Raw genomic sequence first — 16,885 nt, forward strand, 5'->3', positions numbered from 1 at the left:
TTCAATAGGGAGTCCTTTCTTCGCGGTTCTTCAGCTTTAATTATGTTCATCAATGAAACCAAGTCAAAAAGCTGATAATCAATGCAGAGAATGGCTGCGTAAAATCACTAATCCCCATTAAATCTTGTCTGATCAATTGCATCATTACTATTTGTAATGCAAAATAATGCAAACTCTTGCTTTGCTTTTGTAAGTGGGTGATTTTTTTTTTTTTACCTATCGTTAAAAAATAATAATAATTACATACATGCGTTTCTAGGAGAACATAGTTGCAATTACCTGTAAGAATCCGTAAAATTCTTTCTTGATAATCATCCAATGTGAGATGTGGCAACCTCCTCTCAACATCATGGGCAGCAAAGCAAACCAAGAGCTCACAATCCATCGAATAATATTAATATGTGGGAAGATAGGCATGTGAGTGTGTGCTCTGTGATCGCAGTTTCACAAGATGCAACAGAGATTGCATTAGACACAGTTCACAAAGAGGACAAATTCAACCCAACAAAATCCCAAAGAAGAACATTAAAACTCTCATAACAAAGTCTACGAATCTTATCCATTTCAACTATGGTCTACATTTTCCACCAACAGAACTATCCCACGTTCTGTTTATAGCCACAGAACCATATGCATTCTCCTTCTCAAGAACTGCAAAACTTAGGACACTGTCGTGTAGTTCATTGATAAACTGCACACCTTCAGGCACCATTAAAAAAAAAGGGGAAAAGTAAAAAAGCAGTAACAGTGGAACTTACTAGCAGTTACAATCAAATATCTGTTGTAGGAATCTTTTCATAGCTAACAAAAGGCCCTTGGAACTTTATACCTCATCGTCAAGGTGAAGCTTGAGTACAGTGGCTTCAAGCACTACATCCTGTGCATGTACTGATTACTGAAGGTGCTGTTGTCATTCAATAAGCAAATAAAACAATACTTGGTTATTCACGAGTTAAACTCATTCAGTTGGGTGACAAAACCGCCCCCACCTCCCAACATCATGACTCCACCAGCAATTAACTGGACAAATTTCACGGAGAGAAGCAATAACCGCTTAACTCATTTGAAGCCTGCGACACTTGAGAAACTTGCAGGTGGTAGATCCCAATTTACATAAATGGTTGATGTATTGATGCATGCCTTTGGGCTGTGGCTGTAGAAATACATTTTCTTCTCTCAAAGACAGATGATATTGTCTTCCCATAAAGAGAATATTATATATATGTATGAAACTAAAGTGGTAACTGGTATACAACGGCATGAAAGAGGGGAAATTTAACTCGACCATAAATTTTAGACATGTAGCACACAGCAGTAATCATGTGCAAATTAAAATAATAATCAACCATCCCTTGCCTACATATCAATTTCAATGCTCAAACACTGAAGAGCTATCACTAATAAGAGTGAAGCCATCCAAATGATCTAAGAACTGGAGGCTATAGAAACAGACAAAAGAGACAACTAAAACACTATCTCACCTTAACGTTCTATCTGTATAGTAACATGAATGATGTTATACTCCCTTCTGATATAGTCAATCACATTGTTCAGCACCAGATCTGCATTTGCTTCTGGCTGGATTTTGACATGGCATGCCAGCAGGACTTTCCCTACTGTGATGGCCCAAATATGCAGTTCATGAATGGCCACGACTTCCTCCATCTCCAAAATCCCCTTTTCAAGTTTCGTAGCATCAATCTCCCTTGGTGTGCTCTCCATTAGAACTTCAAGTATGTTCCGCAACATATTAAATGTAGTACCCAAAACAATAACTGAAAAGATAAGGGTGCAGATCAAATCAACTATCTTCCATTCAGGCTTATACCATATAACTGCCCCTCCAATCATTACCCCGATACTCTGAATAGAATCTCCGAGTACATGCAGATAAGCTCCCCGTACATTAATGTTTTGTTGCTTCTTTTGTTCAGGTCCACATTTTGGTTTATCAACTAACGGCTCAGCAAGAACTTCACCAGTACGATGGTGTTTATCGTGGAAATGGTGGTGCCCGGTTTTCGGATTTTCTTCATCACAGTGATCGTGGTGCTCACCTCTGGAGTGCTCTTCATGATGATCTGTGGTGATCCTCGATCCATGTCTGTGGCCCATACCATGATCGTGATGATCATGACCATGCCCGTGGCCGTGGCCATGGCCATGATCATGGCCTAACACAAGAGCCATGATGATGTTCACTACAAGACCAAAAGCAGCAACAAGAAACATTAGAAATCCATTAACTTCACTTGTCTCATTAATGAGTCTAACAATGGCTTCATATACTAAAATCCCAGCAAGCAACCATATGAGCTGGATGGAAACCAAAGCACCAAGAATCTCAACCCTGAAAAATCCATAGGACTGACGAGGATTTGATTCCCATCCTGCTGCCCATAAAGAGAACAAAGAAATAGCAAAAGCCGCAACATCTGAAAGCAAATGTGCTGCATCAGTCAATATTGCTAAACTATTGGCCTTGATGCCACCAAACACTTCAATGCTCATGAACACAACACAAAGTGCAACTGCCGTTAGAAGCTTCCGCATGGAAGCTGACCGTTCTCTGGCATCATTAGAGTTGGTTGCAGCATCTGCAAATCCACAAGGTGCTTCCCCACAGATCTTATTTCCTCCAAGGCTCCTTTCCCTCTCAGGAACATCTACGTTTATTTCAATAATTTGTCCATGTTGTGAAGTTTGCCCTTCCATCTGAAAATTCATCATGACATAATGAATATTACATTTATAAATTAATTTGCATAAAAAAATGCATGCACAGAAGTTACATGTAACTGGAATTATCATTATGCATTACACCATCTTCCCATTCAACCATCAAAAGAGCTTCAGTTGCTCCAGCAGATCACAAGCTAGAGCATAATCACAAACTCAAACATTTACAAAAAATGGAAGGATGATTTATGTTTTTGATTTCTGAATCAATAACAATTTTATCACATATGTCACCAAAGAAGTAAGAAAACCAAACTTATCATAATACCACCAGACATTAAAATTTTGATTAATGATGAAGGAGCATAGAGGAAGTACAATGTTTGCCTGCTATTATGGGATTTTAGATACAAAAGAACTGCATAAAAGTAGGAACACCATCAAGCTAGAATAAATTTATCAGATATTACGAAAAGTTCAAGAGAAGAAAAAGTCAGCAACTGAAAGCACACGTTTACAGTATAGACAAGAGAATAACCCATGCTCTTTGTTCAACAAAAATAAACAAAACTCAACACAAGTGATTTAGGAAGACATTTCCTCAAGTTACTTGAAATATATATGAACAATAAAGAACAGTTTTTGCTACTGTCGGCATTCTTTCAAGTAAAAAGCCCTAAAAAGTCACAATGGCATAGAGGAAGATCAAAATCAAGCTATTTTGGTGGCATTAATTGCGTGTCTGAAATAAATAGATAAAAGTGGGGAGTGGACTTCAGCCCATGGATGTCCGAAATCGGGAAAAGAAGAGATATTGTGGAATGCAAAGTGCTATTAAGGCAAAATACTAATAGCTGTGCCTAGAAAAAGCTTTTTCCCTATCTTCATCAAAACTAGAACTTCTATCATATGGAGAGCATCAAACTCATTTTTTTTTTTTTGGGAAAAAAAAGGGCAGCATGATACATATTAAGAATATTATGTAAAAGGAAGTAACAATGGGGAGAAAAGACATACAAAATCTGTCTAAGTTAGGCAAAACTTTAAGAAAAATTTCCCATTTGAGAGCTTATGCAGAAGATCAGCGTTAACTCCTTAAAACTACTCATAGACCAAAAATCATTCAACAAGAATAGAGTACCAATTCCTCAAAGGCACATGTAAATGGACAAAAAGTTTTATCTTTTTAGTCCAAAATACCAACAATCAATCTAATGTGGAAATATTTGGCATCAACGATAAGATGTGAATTGATTTTTTGAAATCTTCTTGTCCAATGCATATGCATCAACCTAACAACTAGAAATCCCAGGATTATGGAGGTTATATACCCCAGCTAATCAAGTCGATCACGGCAAGGTCCGCAAAGGACAGCAACAGCTCACTTAATACAAGCTTGCTCAGCCAGCAATATCACTCTCTTAAACAGCTCTAAGGTGCAATTAGACATATATCTCCCTTAAATAAATCTTACAATAAAAGTATTTTATTGATTAGGCGAAAGAAAAAATAACCGGAACATGCTTAAAGCAAAATCATTTCCGAAAAGAGCTGGAAAACAACACAACAAATAAACAACACAAGAACACAACAAGAATAGACAAAACAGGAAAAGCCCCAACAAATAAACCAAAACTTTGTCTAAACTAAAGAGCATAAAAAATTAATTAATAAACGGAAATTTGATCATACTCCAATGGTTTGATTACATAATGTATCGGCACCAAAGCACCAAACAATACCCATGAAAAAGACAAAAGAAAAAGAAAAAGACGCGATAGCAGCGAACACAAACGGATAAACAATGAATAGTTAAACTCGTAAAAGAACAAGAACCCAGAACAAAGCCCACATTATTATCAGTCTAAAACGAGAGCGTCAGCGTAATAAATATGAAAGTTTTGATAATTAAATCATGCAATGAGACGATGAAGGAGGAAATACTTATTTATACGCACCGTTTTGAGAAGCGGTGTGGTTGGCTAGGAGCGAATCAACGGTGGAGACGAGAGGGAAGAGCGGAGACTTCCTGTAATTTCCCTCGTCTAGTTTTACAGTTTGGTTTAATACTTTTTTAATTTGTTTGTAGGTTTTTATTGTGTTGGCGTTGCGGGATTTGAAAGAGTCTACTCATTTATCCGGTAATAGAGGGACCTGCCATTTTTGTTTGGAGCCCCCGCCCGCCCCATGTCCATGTGGGTCTGAACTCCGAATCTCATGATGCGAATGGATTCAATGTTCCAGTCCAAATATATATGGACAAAGCAAATATTTGCAAAAAGTGCTTTTGGGAATTTGATTGGATCTTCCGTCTATTGTTTGATGAGCAGAAGAATCACGGCTTTTTCTGATGAGGTTCTCCTGTAGATTCATATCAATTTCTTTTTTCAGTTGGACCAATATATGTTCACCAGCACGGTGGGAATCTCTTGAGAATATTCTTAATAAAGTTAAAAATATGTTTTATGTGAATGATAAGCATTGATTAAGTCACTAATATTATTCTATTATTATAATAAGGCAGGTTGCTGATTGATTGATTGATTGATTATTTATATACAGTAAGTGTGAGTGGACAGCGGAGCTGAGCGCCTGAGCCTCAGGGTCCAGCACTTTTTCAAGGGCACGCCCGCAAGCAAGGTATTCAAACCAGGCCAGTCTGGCGATTTATCATACTGGGTTCAATTTCCAGCCCAACCAAAATCTTCCATTGGGTTTATTTATTCATGAAATGAGTGACGTGTTGCTATTAGCACCCCTCTAAATTCGCCACACAGCCCCTTTCGTAAAACAACTAAATCAAGAGTTTTCTATTTTGAAACACCTATGCATTTTTATTTTCTAAAAATAAAATAAAATATTTGTTTCTTCCCTAATATATATATATATATATGATATATAACAAACAATGGTAAAGGTGAATTGGCACTCGATTAGTAACCGTGGAGAAATGAACATAACTAAGATAAGACCTCGAATACCCAAAATAGAATTTTCATTCGTGTGGAAGATTTGGATTTATTTTTCACATATCTAATTATTGTTACTTTAATTGATAATATGTGAAGAAGGAAACCTGGTCATACGTGTATTATTAGGAATTGGCTACAGTCTTATTACTAAAATAATAAATTTATTTATTTGTTTAATGGGGTATTTTAAAAAATGGACTTTGAAGCTGTGCCAGTAGTCCCAACTCCCTCTTCGCTTCAGCCCAATTTGTCAAGAGTCTTTCTATATGCGGCCTAGCCATACGCATATACCCATAATAATTGACAAACCCATACGCAGAATAAGGTGCAAATATTTTATTGCTAAGAGTTGGCTTGTTCATTAAGTTGGTAAGCTGATTAATTATGGGTGTGTTTTAATTCGGATGACTCTCGTCACCGCCGTCTCCATGATTTAATTTAATTTATACACGCACCAACAAAAGAAAAGAAAAGAAAAAAAAAAGGCTCCGGCTATACGGAGCAGCAACATAATCTAAACAAATCATAGGAAAATGAAATAAATTATTCTCAAATGCAGGATGATTCAAACGATTTAGGGCTCACTCGAGGAATATTGGCATAAACCCAGAAGCAGTGCTCTCCCTTGCGCTGTCCACATAACGCGTTATGCTATTTGATTGATTTCTGGACAAAATAAACCTCCACAATTTTTCCTCTTTTAATGGCCACTATTATTTTTCTCATTCAATTCTTTTGGTAAATTTGATTAGAAGCACACTTTCTCAATACCTTTTATCTGGACAAAATCATATCCACTACATAACTTTTAAGTGGCTCTCTGGCTAAGCTTAATTGTTTTTAACCAGCTAATTGTCGAAATAAATTAAATATTTATCTTTATTCTTTCTAACTTGAAAAATGTAAGTAAAATTAATGTATTCTTAGCACCCAATTTGACGTACACACCTCCAATTTGATGTATATGTGTCACGTCTTCGTGTATATATGGGTTGGCCCCCTCTTCAAGTTCAAGTATTCTTCAATTCTTTTCATTAGTTTCTTAGACAACTTTTAATTCTAAGTACAAAGTAAAGATAAAAAAAAGTTAAAGATTCTCCACACTACATCCTTCATCATTTACTTGTTCAGCCCACTAAATAATCGAAGATATGAATCCGATACCTTGGCTATCCCACCTGACATTGAGAATCAGCTTCACTTTAATGGGAACAACTTTGACATATTCGATCCCCATTATCAAAGGGTCACTTCTTTTTTTCTTTTCTTTTTTTATCAAAAAATATTTTGGAGAGGGTTTCATTTGTGAAAGATATTTTTAAGTCCGTACCACAACTCAGATTAGAAATCTCCGCTCGAATCGAGAGACACAGGTTCTCTCAATAAAATCGACATTTTTGCGACTCGAACTGAAAAGTAAACCCAATCAAACTACTTAAAGAGACTCCATTACTAATGGAGCCGGTGCTTTATGGGTTCAAAAGATCACTTCTCATGCATATATGAGCGCGCACGGTCAGATGGTTGTAACTCCTATTCATTACTTTATTATCAGATGATATATATATTATTTATTAATTGGCCTCAATAAAATAAATAACAAAAAGAATAAAAAAACTAATTTTATTGTTGAAAATGATCTCACCACCGACTCGTTTCTTCAACTGAATAATGGAAAAGCGGCAGTGTCACTCACTCAAATCGGCAGTGACAGGGCAGTGTGGGGGATAGCTAGATAGCATCCAAAAACACATGCTGCCAAATGCCAAATGATTAGCTTGGCACCGCATGGATCTGGAAAGCCACCCGCCATACTTGACGCCCTCCTCGAGGCAGTAGCTAGCATAGTGTGCAAAATTACCGACGCCACGTTCAGGCTAAAACCAAAGCGGCCATGCCAACCAAACAAGGTTGACATAAATGAGAATTCAGACTTCAGAGTTTAGAGATAAGATGGGTAGATAACTATTAGAGTTTATTAAGGAAACACCAATTCAACGGAGGCTTCTTCTTTTTATTGCCCGCCTCACATCACGTACAGAACTCCAGTTTAACTCCCTTGATCTGCTTTAACTATATATATGTGTAATTTTAGTACATAAAAATGATTACTACATATTAAACACTAATTCCTAAATTAAGATGGAGACGAAGAAAAACTTATAATAATTTGACAAGCTGGTCAATGAGCTAGCTGGCTGATTAAATAACGCTTACATGCGTTATATTTATGACGATGATCTTGTACATATGTAGATGTATTGTCTTATTGAAACGATGTCCGATCAGATGTCAACTTTACAAGGAGGAGCGGAAAGCAAAGGAACTTCACCTGTGAAACCCTTCTTCAAACCAACCCAAACGTCGCATTTCACATAAACTCCATACCTTGCAGTCTTGATAGCACCTGCTTTCCATCTCAGTCTCCCCAAGAGCACCACCCTGAAGCTCACCACCCCATAGCTCTCATCCATCATCAACCCATTCACCACCTCCGCCGACACCGGCACCAGCTGCCCCGCGCCTCCCAACACCGGAGACAACGCCACCGTGCTCTTCCTCTCATGGTAAAGCGGGGGCAAGTAAACTGGTGCTGTTATTTGCTGGTCTCTGTACGAAACGTACGCGGATAACTTATCGTAGATTATGTCGACTCTCCTGTTGGAGTTTCTGGTGACGAGCGTGAACTGCATGGAGGTGGAGATGAACGGCGGTGACGAGGCGTTTATGTTGTAAATGGCCGCAGCGACGACGCTGAAGCGAGGCTTGTGGGGGCGGTATACGAGCCAGAGAATTAGAGCTGTCACGCCGGCTAGGAGGAGTATGATGGCTATGATTTTGCCGACAGTAGGGCCAAGGCTGCTGCCTTTTGAAGCCTTGTTTTTATCTTTGCCAGTAGTCATCTGGTTTTGCTAGTGCCTAAGAAAGGGGAGGTGGTGGGTGAAGAAGAGAAAAAGATGAAAGAGAAGACAAGAACCCGTGGGACAAATTAATGTAACAAATAAAAAAAAAAAAAGAGACAAAGAAAGGACTGATGGGTCACGCTCGAAACTAAAGTGATGGATACCTTCTTCTTCTTCTTCTTTTTTTTATTTTTTTTATTATATTTGGATAAGGAGCGCTTTTTCTTTATCGAATTTTCTTTTCCTTTACTTTTTTTAATTTGTTTTAAAATATAATCATACACCCATAAACAATTGCATAAAGGATAAATTGAGAAAAATCTTGGATAGCTTTGAATTACTGTTTATTTTTCATTTACTCATCATCATGAAAATAATATACACACACATGTAACAAGACCTTCTCCAAATTGAATTAAATAAATTATGCGGTATAAAATAACTGATTATATGAAAATACAATATAGCTCACATAATATTTTTACACTTTTACTTTTCAATGGTTCCCTTCAAGTCATGTAAGTTGTCAATTCCACAAATAGAATAATGTTAGCACAACTATTTATAGCTGAATTATTATTGTTTTTTAAAATATGGGGGTTAAGATGAGATTAAAAAAAAAATGAAAACAAAATAAAAGGGGGTGAAATGAGACAATTTGGTAAATCCTCCGGCTGCTTGCACTAAATGATGTACAAAATTCGGACGTGAAATTTGGCTAAAGAAACCCAAACCTTGCGGACCCGCTGCCTGCATGAATTTATGGTGCTTGTTGGCTCGTGGTTTTCCCATTAGCTTTCTTTTCATCCAAAAGATCACCCACCACATTACCCGATAGTCATCCGACTCTGAACTTAATTTGTACAGTGTATTTGATGCTGCGGCTGCCGTTACTTTTTAAAGTGGAATAGGTAAAAGACCGAATAATAAAGTAATAGAACAGTTCTTGCTAAAAACCATAAGTTGAGCTGATTATTATCTAAGAATAAAAATATAAAGCCAAGCACAATCCTAGAGCGAATCAAGCATGGTCGAACATTTTCAACATAGATTTCTTACTAAACATAATATGCGGACGCCCTTATTTTTGCAGACACGCAATTAAGTTACATAATTTATTAGAGATTAATAAAGACATGCTTCAATTGAAAAAGAGGAAAGAAATGAGAATACCTATACACACACAGACACACCCTGTAGAAGTCAGGACTCCCTCGCTCCTCCGTCCCTGTTACCAGTCTCACCAATACAGATTTTCATTAGTTTTTAATTTTTGAAAAAAATAATTTTAAATGTTCACCTGCTATCAAACAAATTAAATGGGGCTCAACACATCGTGATGGACCTAAAAAAATAATCTAAAAAGAGAGTAATAATGTCATAATGAAATACTAAAATTTACTTGAGGAAAATGATGACAATAGTTATAAATTTATGACGATGACATCAAAAAGAAAAAAAAAATGTAACGAATCAAATTATTTTTTGGAATAGAACAAGATTTTTGAAGAACAAGAAATTAATTTGTTTAAATGCATATGGGCCAAGCCGGCAGGGCGCAACCCTTTTAATTATTTGAAGATAGTAAGTATTTTAGTTTTTTTATAGGATAAGAAAATATTAATTACAGAGGCCTAAACGAATAAATTTTAATATTAAATTAATTACCAATGCTAATTGCTAAACAAGCAAATGAACTTATAAAGCACACTTTGTTCACCGAAGATTTCAGCTCCTGTGACCTGTGGTCGGTGGTCCCTAGTACAGGTCCGTCACTGCGACAGACAGATCGGCAGATCCGATGCATTCGCCAGCACCGACATTTGGATAAGTTCTCTGCATGAAGAAAATAGGTGGCTGCGTTTTGCCCTTCATACTTGCTTCATCCTTATTGGCTCTTGCCTCGTCACATCCCACGGTTCTAACACTTGTTAGCCACATGTTGCATTGTTTTAAGCACCGCGATATTCGTGCATCACTTTTGACCTTTACATGGGAACAGAACTGATTTTTCTGGCCACGACGAGTAGATAAAGGAAAAAGATCACAAAAGAAACTAAAGCGCAGTGCGCAGAGGCAGGTACATTTTATAACAGAAATAAATAAGTCTTTTTTTGGATTTAAGGACATGATATATGTATATATATACACAAAGCAAATCACTATAAAACTGTTAACCTGCCTAACTACAATCAGCCAGTTCTCTGATGAGAATGCAAATCATATAAAGCAGCCTCCCTCGATAATGACACAGCCAGCCACCTATATATATTTAATATTTTCGAGTAAGAACGAGTAAAATGGAAAAGTTAAGAGATGATCACATCAACTCCAAAAGAACCTGCAATATTCGAAGCTGTCAAATGATCCACCTCTGCTTTCTGAAAATAACAACATACTAGAGACCTATATTCCACGAAGGAGAAATTAAATTACACATAAGTGCATTACTCAAGATTAAGGACAACCATCGGCGTTAGCATCTTTGGTTTCATTTTTCACTTGACGAACAAACTGTCCTTTGACCCGGGGTCGTTGCTCTGCTAAACTTTTCCGGCTTTGGTATCGAACCTATGCAAAAATATCCCACTGAATAATTTAGATCAAATTATTTATAAAAAGATCAGCAAGATGGTTTCTGCTACTTTCGTCACAGTGAAAAAATAATGTATGAATGTTATTCTTAAGTAGTTGGCCTGCTAGGTGTGCAAGTTAGCTTAAAGATTTAGCAGGATAAAAAAATTAACTGGAATCACATCAACTAAAACAACCTTAACAACAAATCGAAAGTTCAAAATTTTCTGTCCATTGTCAAAAGAATTATTTAATTATAGTAGTGGTAAATATATACCTTTTTGTCATAGCATCTATCTTTCCGCTTGAGCCGGAATTTTGTCAAAGCTGCATCCCTTTGGCTGGAGTGACGAGCACTAATGCCATTGAATCTGTCATGAATGAATAGAGTACAACCATTGAGGTTCTGTGGAACTGTCCCAGTCCCACTTGCCTTTGCTGAAGAGGAATTTCTGTCAATTCTACTGTATGTTCCACTACTACTGTTGTTAGCCAGACCATTGCATAGACCACTATTGGAGCTCTGATTGCCTGCTGGGGAACCATGTCTCAACTGTTCCAAAGGCCGCCCTTTGCTCTGCTCACACACAGTTTGGTCAACAGAATTATGGTTAATTTCACCCGTCCGTCCGTAAACTTGTTCCGAGTCATGAACATCAGGGTTGGAATGAACAGAGGCACTTATAGGAAAACGATGGTGTTCTTTCTGGTGGGAGGAGTTTGGACTCCATGCAGGTTGTAAACCTGACTTTGTGTAGAATATGGATGGAAAAATGTGACTATACCCTGCAAAAATATTATCAAACCGTACCCCTGGGACCGGAATGAACCCAAGATGAGGCCCTGCAAATGCTACTGCAGCTTGTTCTGATTGACCCATGACCAGAGATGTCATATTTTCCCGACTGTTACTTGAAGTGGCACAACATGGTTGGAAGCCACCAGTGGCATTTTCAGAGAGCTGATTGGACAAAATTTCATCAGATTTACTTGAACCATCCTTCAATTCAGCAGAATTACTGGTAGGAGTAGGACATGCCTTACTATTGTTATACCTGCAAACACGAACTTGGGGATCAGAAATTCAGAGCAAAGAAACAACTCCAAGAATAGTGACACAAGCAGATGAAAATCATCCTAAATCAAATTCCATAAAATTCACTGAAGAAAACAATAATCAATTGGGTAAACAGCAACGCAATATCTTGTAATATTGCTGGTTAGTGTTAGAAATGTATTATTCCATGGAGCAGAACAACACTTCAACAAGAAGTGATGAAAACAGATGAAATCATCTCTAATTCAAATTTCATCATGCAATATTTGACTGAGAACTATTAACAAATATCATGTAAAATGTAAATCTAGTCCTTAACCTTTAGGGAACTGCAAATTTCAGGTTTTGTTCCCTCTGGTTTAGTACAAGCCGGATGCTTGGCAAACAAAACATTGAATAGAGATCAAGTCAGTTAACTTGGATAATTTCTCTACTCGGAGCTGAGCAGCACCGTTTTGCAAAAGAAACCCACATCCATTACGCAGATCAAGGCGATACTCATTATAGATACAACTACATAATTGATGTTCTCTAAACAGAACTCTCAACAGATTTTTTATCCCTGAATACAGTTATACATAAGGCCTTTGCAGCATAACTATTGGGAACATCCCTTGACCTCTGTCACCCTAGGGCAGCCCACCACTGCATTCACGAACACCTCTATTGACATATTCATAGCCCGAACAATACTACCGGTACCATCAACGAGACATCGATACCTAATCTTCAGATTTTCCAGATAAGATAGCTATTGAATAAGGCTTCATTACACCTGAATTAAATGTATCACATTAAGGGGGCGGGGGGGGGGGGGGGGGGGGGTGTTGACGTTATTTGATGGAAATCAAAATAGAAAAGAACATAGAACTGCACTTTTAATTCTAAATTGAAATTTAAGAAACCAAACCATTAGTGTGTAGGTTCCTTCCAAAACTTCTCAAAATGAAGTTCAGCAATGAAATAAGTAAAAGGAAAGGGAAAAGGCAAACTCACCACAAAAAGGCTGAGGCTGCAGAGTGGTTGAGGGTATGTCTCTCATCATTACCTTGGTCATTTGAGGTACTGGGAAAAGATTTTCTTAAAGAAAGTTCTAAATGGGGAGAAAATTCACACTTCTTCGTGCGATCGTTTAGAGTAGATAGTTTATCCGGGATGCCATCATTTGGAGTGGATAATTTATCAGGGACCTCTTGATGATTATCAAATGTGCCAATCAAGTCAATAGCTCCACTGGAAGGTTCAATCAGCTCATCGTTGCAGCCATGGATCCCATAGGTAATATCAGCATTTATTCTGTCATTTTTGGGTCCCTCACCTTCACCCTGAGGCATTGTTTTAACACAGCCATAATCTTCTTCCAGTCTCAAAGCATCATCACATTGTGCAACCTCTGATCCTGATCTATTTAACTTTTCTGAAACTATTAGCTCGTCAGATGCCCCTATAGTTGATCCTCCCAAGACACAAAACAAATATTCCATAGAATCATTAAAAAGAAGAAAACTTGAGAAAATGTAAAAGCAGAAATAAGATAATGTAATATACCTCCAGTTTTACTCTCCGGCATCAATGATTCTGTCTCCAGTTTTGCACACTCATTTTGCTTTTCCATGTCTGTACTACAGGTATTAGAAGCACTCCTACACTTCAGTTGTGAAAGACCCTGCATATTTTGCACATATGCACTCTCAGCTTCCAAGTAAGGCGATGAGGTACATGAGCTCTGCACAAGAGTGGCAAAACATGCAGGCTCAATGTGAAACTTCATAAGCCAACCTAATATGGGAAAAGTAATTCTCCGCAAGCTATAAGTGGCCTCACATATCATTCATTCATCAAGGGTCCTGGATACATGTTTTCTAACAACTTATTACTTTTCATGTAGATTGTACAACCAGTGCAATAAGAACACGAAAATGATAACATTTCAATTGACACTTAGCTAGTAGTAAAGATAATTCTACTACGACTCTCTTTGGCTGTTGCACAATCAGATGAGACTGAGATCTGACAAATTGATAGAAGTTACCATAAAATCAGGATAAGATACTGATATTTTTCTTTCACAGCACAGACAGTGCAATGGTTCAAGCAGAAGAAAATGCCTCGTACCATCACAACAGCAACTAGAGATGAGCTGATACTTACTTGAGCATCACTCACTTTCTCACTTCCCTTATTTTTCTGTGATGAAGCTGCATAATCACTGGAATGGCTGCTAGCAATATTGTTTTCAGAAATTGCTCCACCTTTATGATACACGTCGTGTAAATTTTGAGGAACATGTCCGCCGAGCAGCTGATAAACAGAAAAAGAGAAGAGAGAGAAAGAAAACAAGTTTCACTAAGCTGTATGTGTATTAGAACCAAAAAAAAAAAGAAGGGATTGCAGGAAGCAGAAATATTAATGCATACACTATGTCTTCTCCAAACGTGTTGCCACAAGTTCCTCAGCTCATTCCTCCTAACAGGCTTGATGAGAAAGTCAGCTGCACCTTTTAGCATGCACTTTAAAACCATGCTAATTGAATCATGCGATGACATCACTGCACAGTCAGAAACAGAAACTCTGACATGCTTAGCTTCTTACTAATCAAAGATCAAGTTAGCAAAGCTTACCAACTTACACTTGAGTCAAAGAAACATACTTATGACGGGAATGTTTTTGCAAACATCGTGCTCCATGACTAAAGTAAGAAGCGCAAATCCAGATATTGATGGCAACTCCACCTCAGTTAATACAAGGTCTATGCTATGAGGCCTGCACTTCAAAGTCTCCCATGCCGCTAAGCCATCAGGAACTGCAGCAACTGCTTTGATAAAGACATACATGCATGCCCTCATAAGTTTAATTCTTATTTCCAATATCTATGACATTAAAGATATTTATGTAGGGATAAATTTCAACATTTGAAAGGAGAAAACAAGATACAGACACCACCAAAAGGGGGGGGAAAAAAAGAAGTCCTATAATCCCCTAAATTAAAACAGAGGCCTAGCTGCAGAGGGCTTTGTTCTTCATTTACCAGCCAGTTGCGAGTGCAAGTAGCCTCGTAGGGAAGTGGTTCCTTCCAATTCCACCAATCTAACAATTTAACATCATACTGAACCCTAAATAACAGTTGTTAACAAATTATCCAAATCAAAAAGAAAAAAAAAGTTACTCACTGACCCAGCCAAAAAAAAAAAAGGCACCAAAACAGAATTTAAAAATAAAAATGGAATAAAAAAGAAGAAGAAGAAGAAGAAGAAAAACCTCTGTAACCGCATTTTCTAAGAAGAGCAGAGATAATCTGACGTGTAGAATCATCAGCTTCGACCAATAGAACTCTAAGAACCATTCTTGGAAGGAAGCTTTCCCACCTGGTCCTAACCACCTCTGAGGATCCATCTTTCTCAGTTTCCAACTCAATGTCCATTCCTCCTTCACTACTCACCACCACTTCGCCCATTTTCATTAACCCTGTTTTTTCCACCACAACCAAAACTAGCAATAATCAATCGCTCTTGGTGTAGAAGGAAAAAAGAACTTAACCAAACCAAAAAGAATAATGTTGTTTTGTAAAATTATCCAATTAACCTCATTGCCTTAGCAAATTTCTGATATTCTCTTCTCTTTCTAGCGCTTATAGCTTAAAGCTTACACTGATAGTCAAGACTCGAGCAAATTCCACAAAACCGCCTCTTAATTTGATATCCGACTTTCGTTCACAGCCGCGAAAACGCAATAAAATATCTACTACTTGGATTGTTACTCTCTCTCTCTCTATCAGAGAAGGATCAAAATGTGGGCCGCCATTGGCTTCTCGTTTCACGTGCCGAGCTGGCGAAATTTGTGCCTCTGTTTTTGATTTCATGTGCGTGGGTGCAGATGATGTGTTCTAGTGCACGTATGGGTTTCGGGACCCACCGACACGTGTTGGGCAGGATTAATGTCCTTGACGAAGATATTTTCATTTCAACGCCACGTCGGCATCACAAACACCACACTCGGTATCCTTATTTCCTGTGGTCTCTGAGGCTGAAACGTGGCGAACTCTTTGTGCCTTTTTTTTTTTTTTTGAGAAGAAAGTATGCCTTTCAATAGATTATCTGGAAAACAAATACATGATGTCTGTTGGAAATTCATTCTTTGTGCCTTTTAACTTTATTCAAGTGCTGAATTTTTTTTTTTAATCATCTATCTTTGAACCCTAAGATAACAACTTAAACAAATTTTGGATTGATTTAGAGTGGAATGCTGCTTAATTCCGTTTATTTCAATCTAAACCTTTCAAAGGAAAAATAAAGAAAGAAAGAGCACACGTCAAATTAATGTGGTCACATGTTTTGCATGGCCAAAATGAACCCATACTAAAGTATAAATGGCAGCATTATTATTATTATTATTATTATTATAAGTGACCACCACAAAAAAAAAAAAAAATGGCGGCATTATTACAAGCAAAGGAAAAATTAATTTTGGTATGCAAGCAATGGACTTCCAAGCCTAAAGATCCTTTCGGCCAAATCGAGGAAGTGATCAAGTAGCCCAACTGCCCCAGCAAGATTTATAGAGAGCTCATGTTTTAGGCACGTGTGGGTATTCGCGATCCATTTGCAATGATAGTTCTTGCATAACAAAATCTTTTGTTATGCACGTTTGTTTTTCTTATATTTGATATCTAAATAAATTTAAATTAAATTGAATTTTAAATA

At 37.5% G+C, this 16,885-nt stretch overlaps 3 protein-coding genes across 23 annotated transcripts; all 3 read right to left on the bottom strand.

Annotated features, from left to right (window-relative positions):
- Positions 1-374: 374 nt before the first annotated feature.
- LOC102624947 (metal tolerance protein 1) lies at positions 375-5,057 on the bottom strand. Of its 11 annotated transcripts, none has more exons than XR_008053332.1 (4): positions 4,372-4,525; positions 1,482-2,715; positions 830-904; positions 375-699 (listed from the first exon to the last, which is right to left on the bottom strand). XR_008053332.1 is itself a non-coding variant. In XM_006491319.4 (3 exons), exon 2 carries the CDS (start codon positions 2,713-2,715, stop codon positions 1,483-1,485), a length of 1,233 nt encoding a protein of 410 aa, XP_006491382.2. In that variant the 5' UTR covers positions 4,624-5,057; the 3' UTR covers positions 375-1,153; position 1,482. The 11 variants fall into 11 exon arrangements, 9 of the variants coding, with proteins under 9 accessions (XP_006491382.2, XP_006491379.2, XP_006491383.2 ...); XR_008053331.1 differs by having other exon boundaries at positions 830-1,153; XM_006491319.4 differs by lacking the exon at positions 4,372-4,525 and adding an exon at positions 4,624-5,057 and having other exon boundaries at positions 375-1,153.
- Positions 5,058-7,607: 2,550 nt separating this feature from the next.
- Positions 7,608-9,721, bottom strand: LOC102624660 (hypothetical protein). The gene is made up of 2 exons (XM_015534219.3): positions 9,289-9,721; positions 7,608-8,570 (listed from the first exon to the last, which is right to left on the bottom strand). Exon 2 carries the CDS (start codon positions 8,552-8,554, stop codon positions 7,937-7,939), a length of 618 nt encoding a protein of 205 aa, XP_015389705.2. The 5' UTR covers positions 8,555-8,570; positions 9,289-9,721; the 3' UTR covers positions 7,608-7,936.
- Positions 9,722-10,606: 885 nt separating this feature from the next.
- On the bottom strand, positions 10,607-15,986 carry LOC102622921 (two-component response regulator-like APRR3). Of its 11 annotated transcripts, none has more exons than XM_006491309.4 (9): positions 15,832-15,986; positions 15,444-15,650; positions 14,836-14,997; positions 14,603-14,733; positions 14,337-14,486; positions 13,734-13,911; positions 13,182-13,641; positions 11,406-12,183; positions 10,607-11,125 (listed from the first exon to the last, which is right to left on the bottom strand). In XM_006491309.4, exons 2-9 carry the CDS (start codon positions 15,643-15,645, stop codon positions 11,012-11,014), a joined length of 2,175 nt encoding a protein of 724 aa, XP_006491372.2. In that variant the 5' UTR covers positions 15,646-15,650; positions 15,832-15,986; the 3' UTR covers positions 10,607-11,011. The 11 variants fall into 11 exon arrangements, with proteins under 11 accessions (XP_006491372.2, XP_006491371.2, XP_052292892.1 ...); XM_006491308.4 differs by having other exon boundaries at positions 15,768-15,976; XM_052436932.1 differs by adding an exon at positions 15,214-15,291 and having other exon boundaries at positions 15,444-15,976.
- Positions 15,987-16,885: the final 899 nt, after the last annotated feature.

Source organism: Citrus sinensis, chromosome 3 (genome assembly GCF_022201045.2).
Source record: "Citrus sinensis cultivar Valencia sweet orange chromosome 3, DVS_A1.0, whole genome shotgun sequence".
NCBI classification, from domain to species: Eukaryota; Viridiplantae; Streptophyta; class Magnoliopsida; order Sapindales; family Rutaceae; genus Citrus; species Citrus sinensis.

Coding starts and splice junctions, on each gene's coding strand:
- LOC102624947 (XM_052437895.1), bottom strand. CDS start 4,425: ATGGGTATTGTTTGGTGCTTTGGTGCCGATACATTATGTAATCAAACC. Junction 2,716..4,371: donor TATGTAATCAAACCATTGGA/GTATGATCAAAT, acceptor ATGAATTTTCAG/ATGGAAGGGCAAACTTCACA.
- LOC102622921 (XM_006491309.4), bottom strand. CDS start 15,645: ATGAAAATGGGCGAAGTGGTGGTGAGTAGTGAAGGAGGAATGGACATT. Junction 13,912..14,336: donor AGAAAGTGAGTGATGCTCAA/GTAAGTATCAGC, acceptor ACTCTTGTGCAG/AGCTCATGTACCTCATCGCC. Junction 13,642..13,733: donor GCCGGAGAGTAAAACTGGAG/GTATATTACATT, acceptor GTGTCTTGGGAG/GATCAACTATAGGGGCATCT.
- LOC102624660 (XM_015534219.3), bottom strand. CDS start 8,554: ATGACTACTGGCAAAGATAAAAACAAGGCTTCAAAAGGCAGCAGCCTT.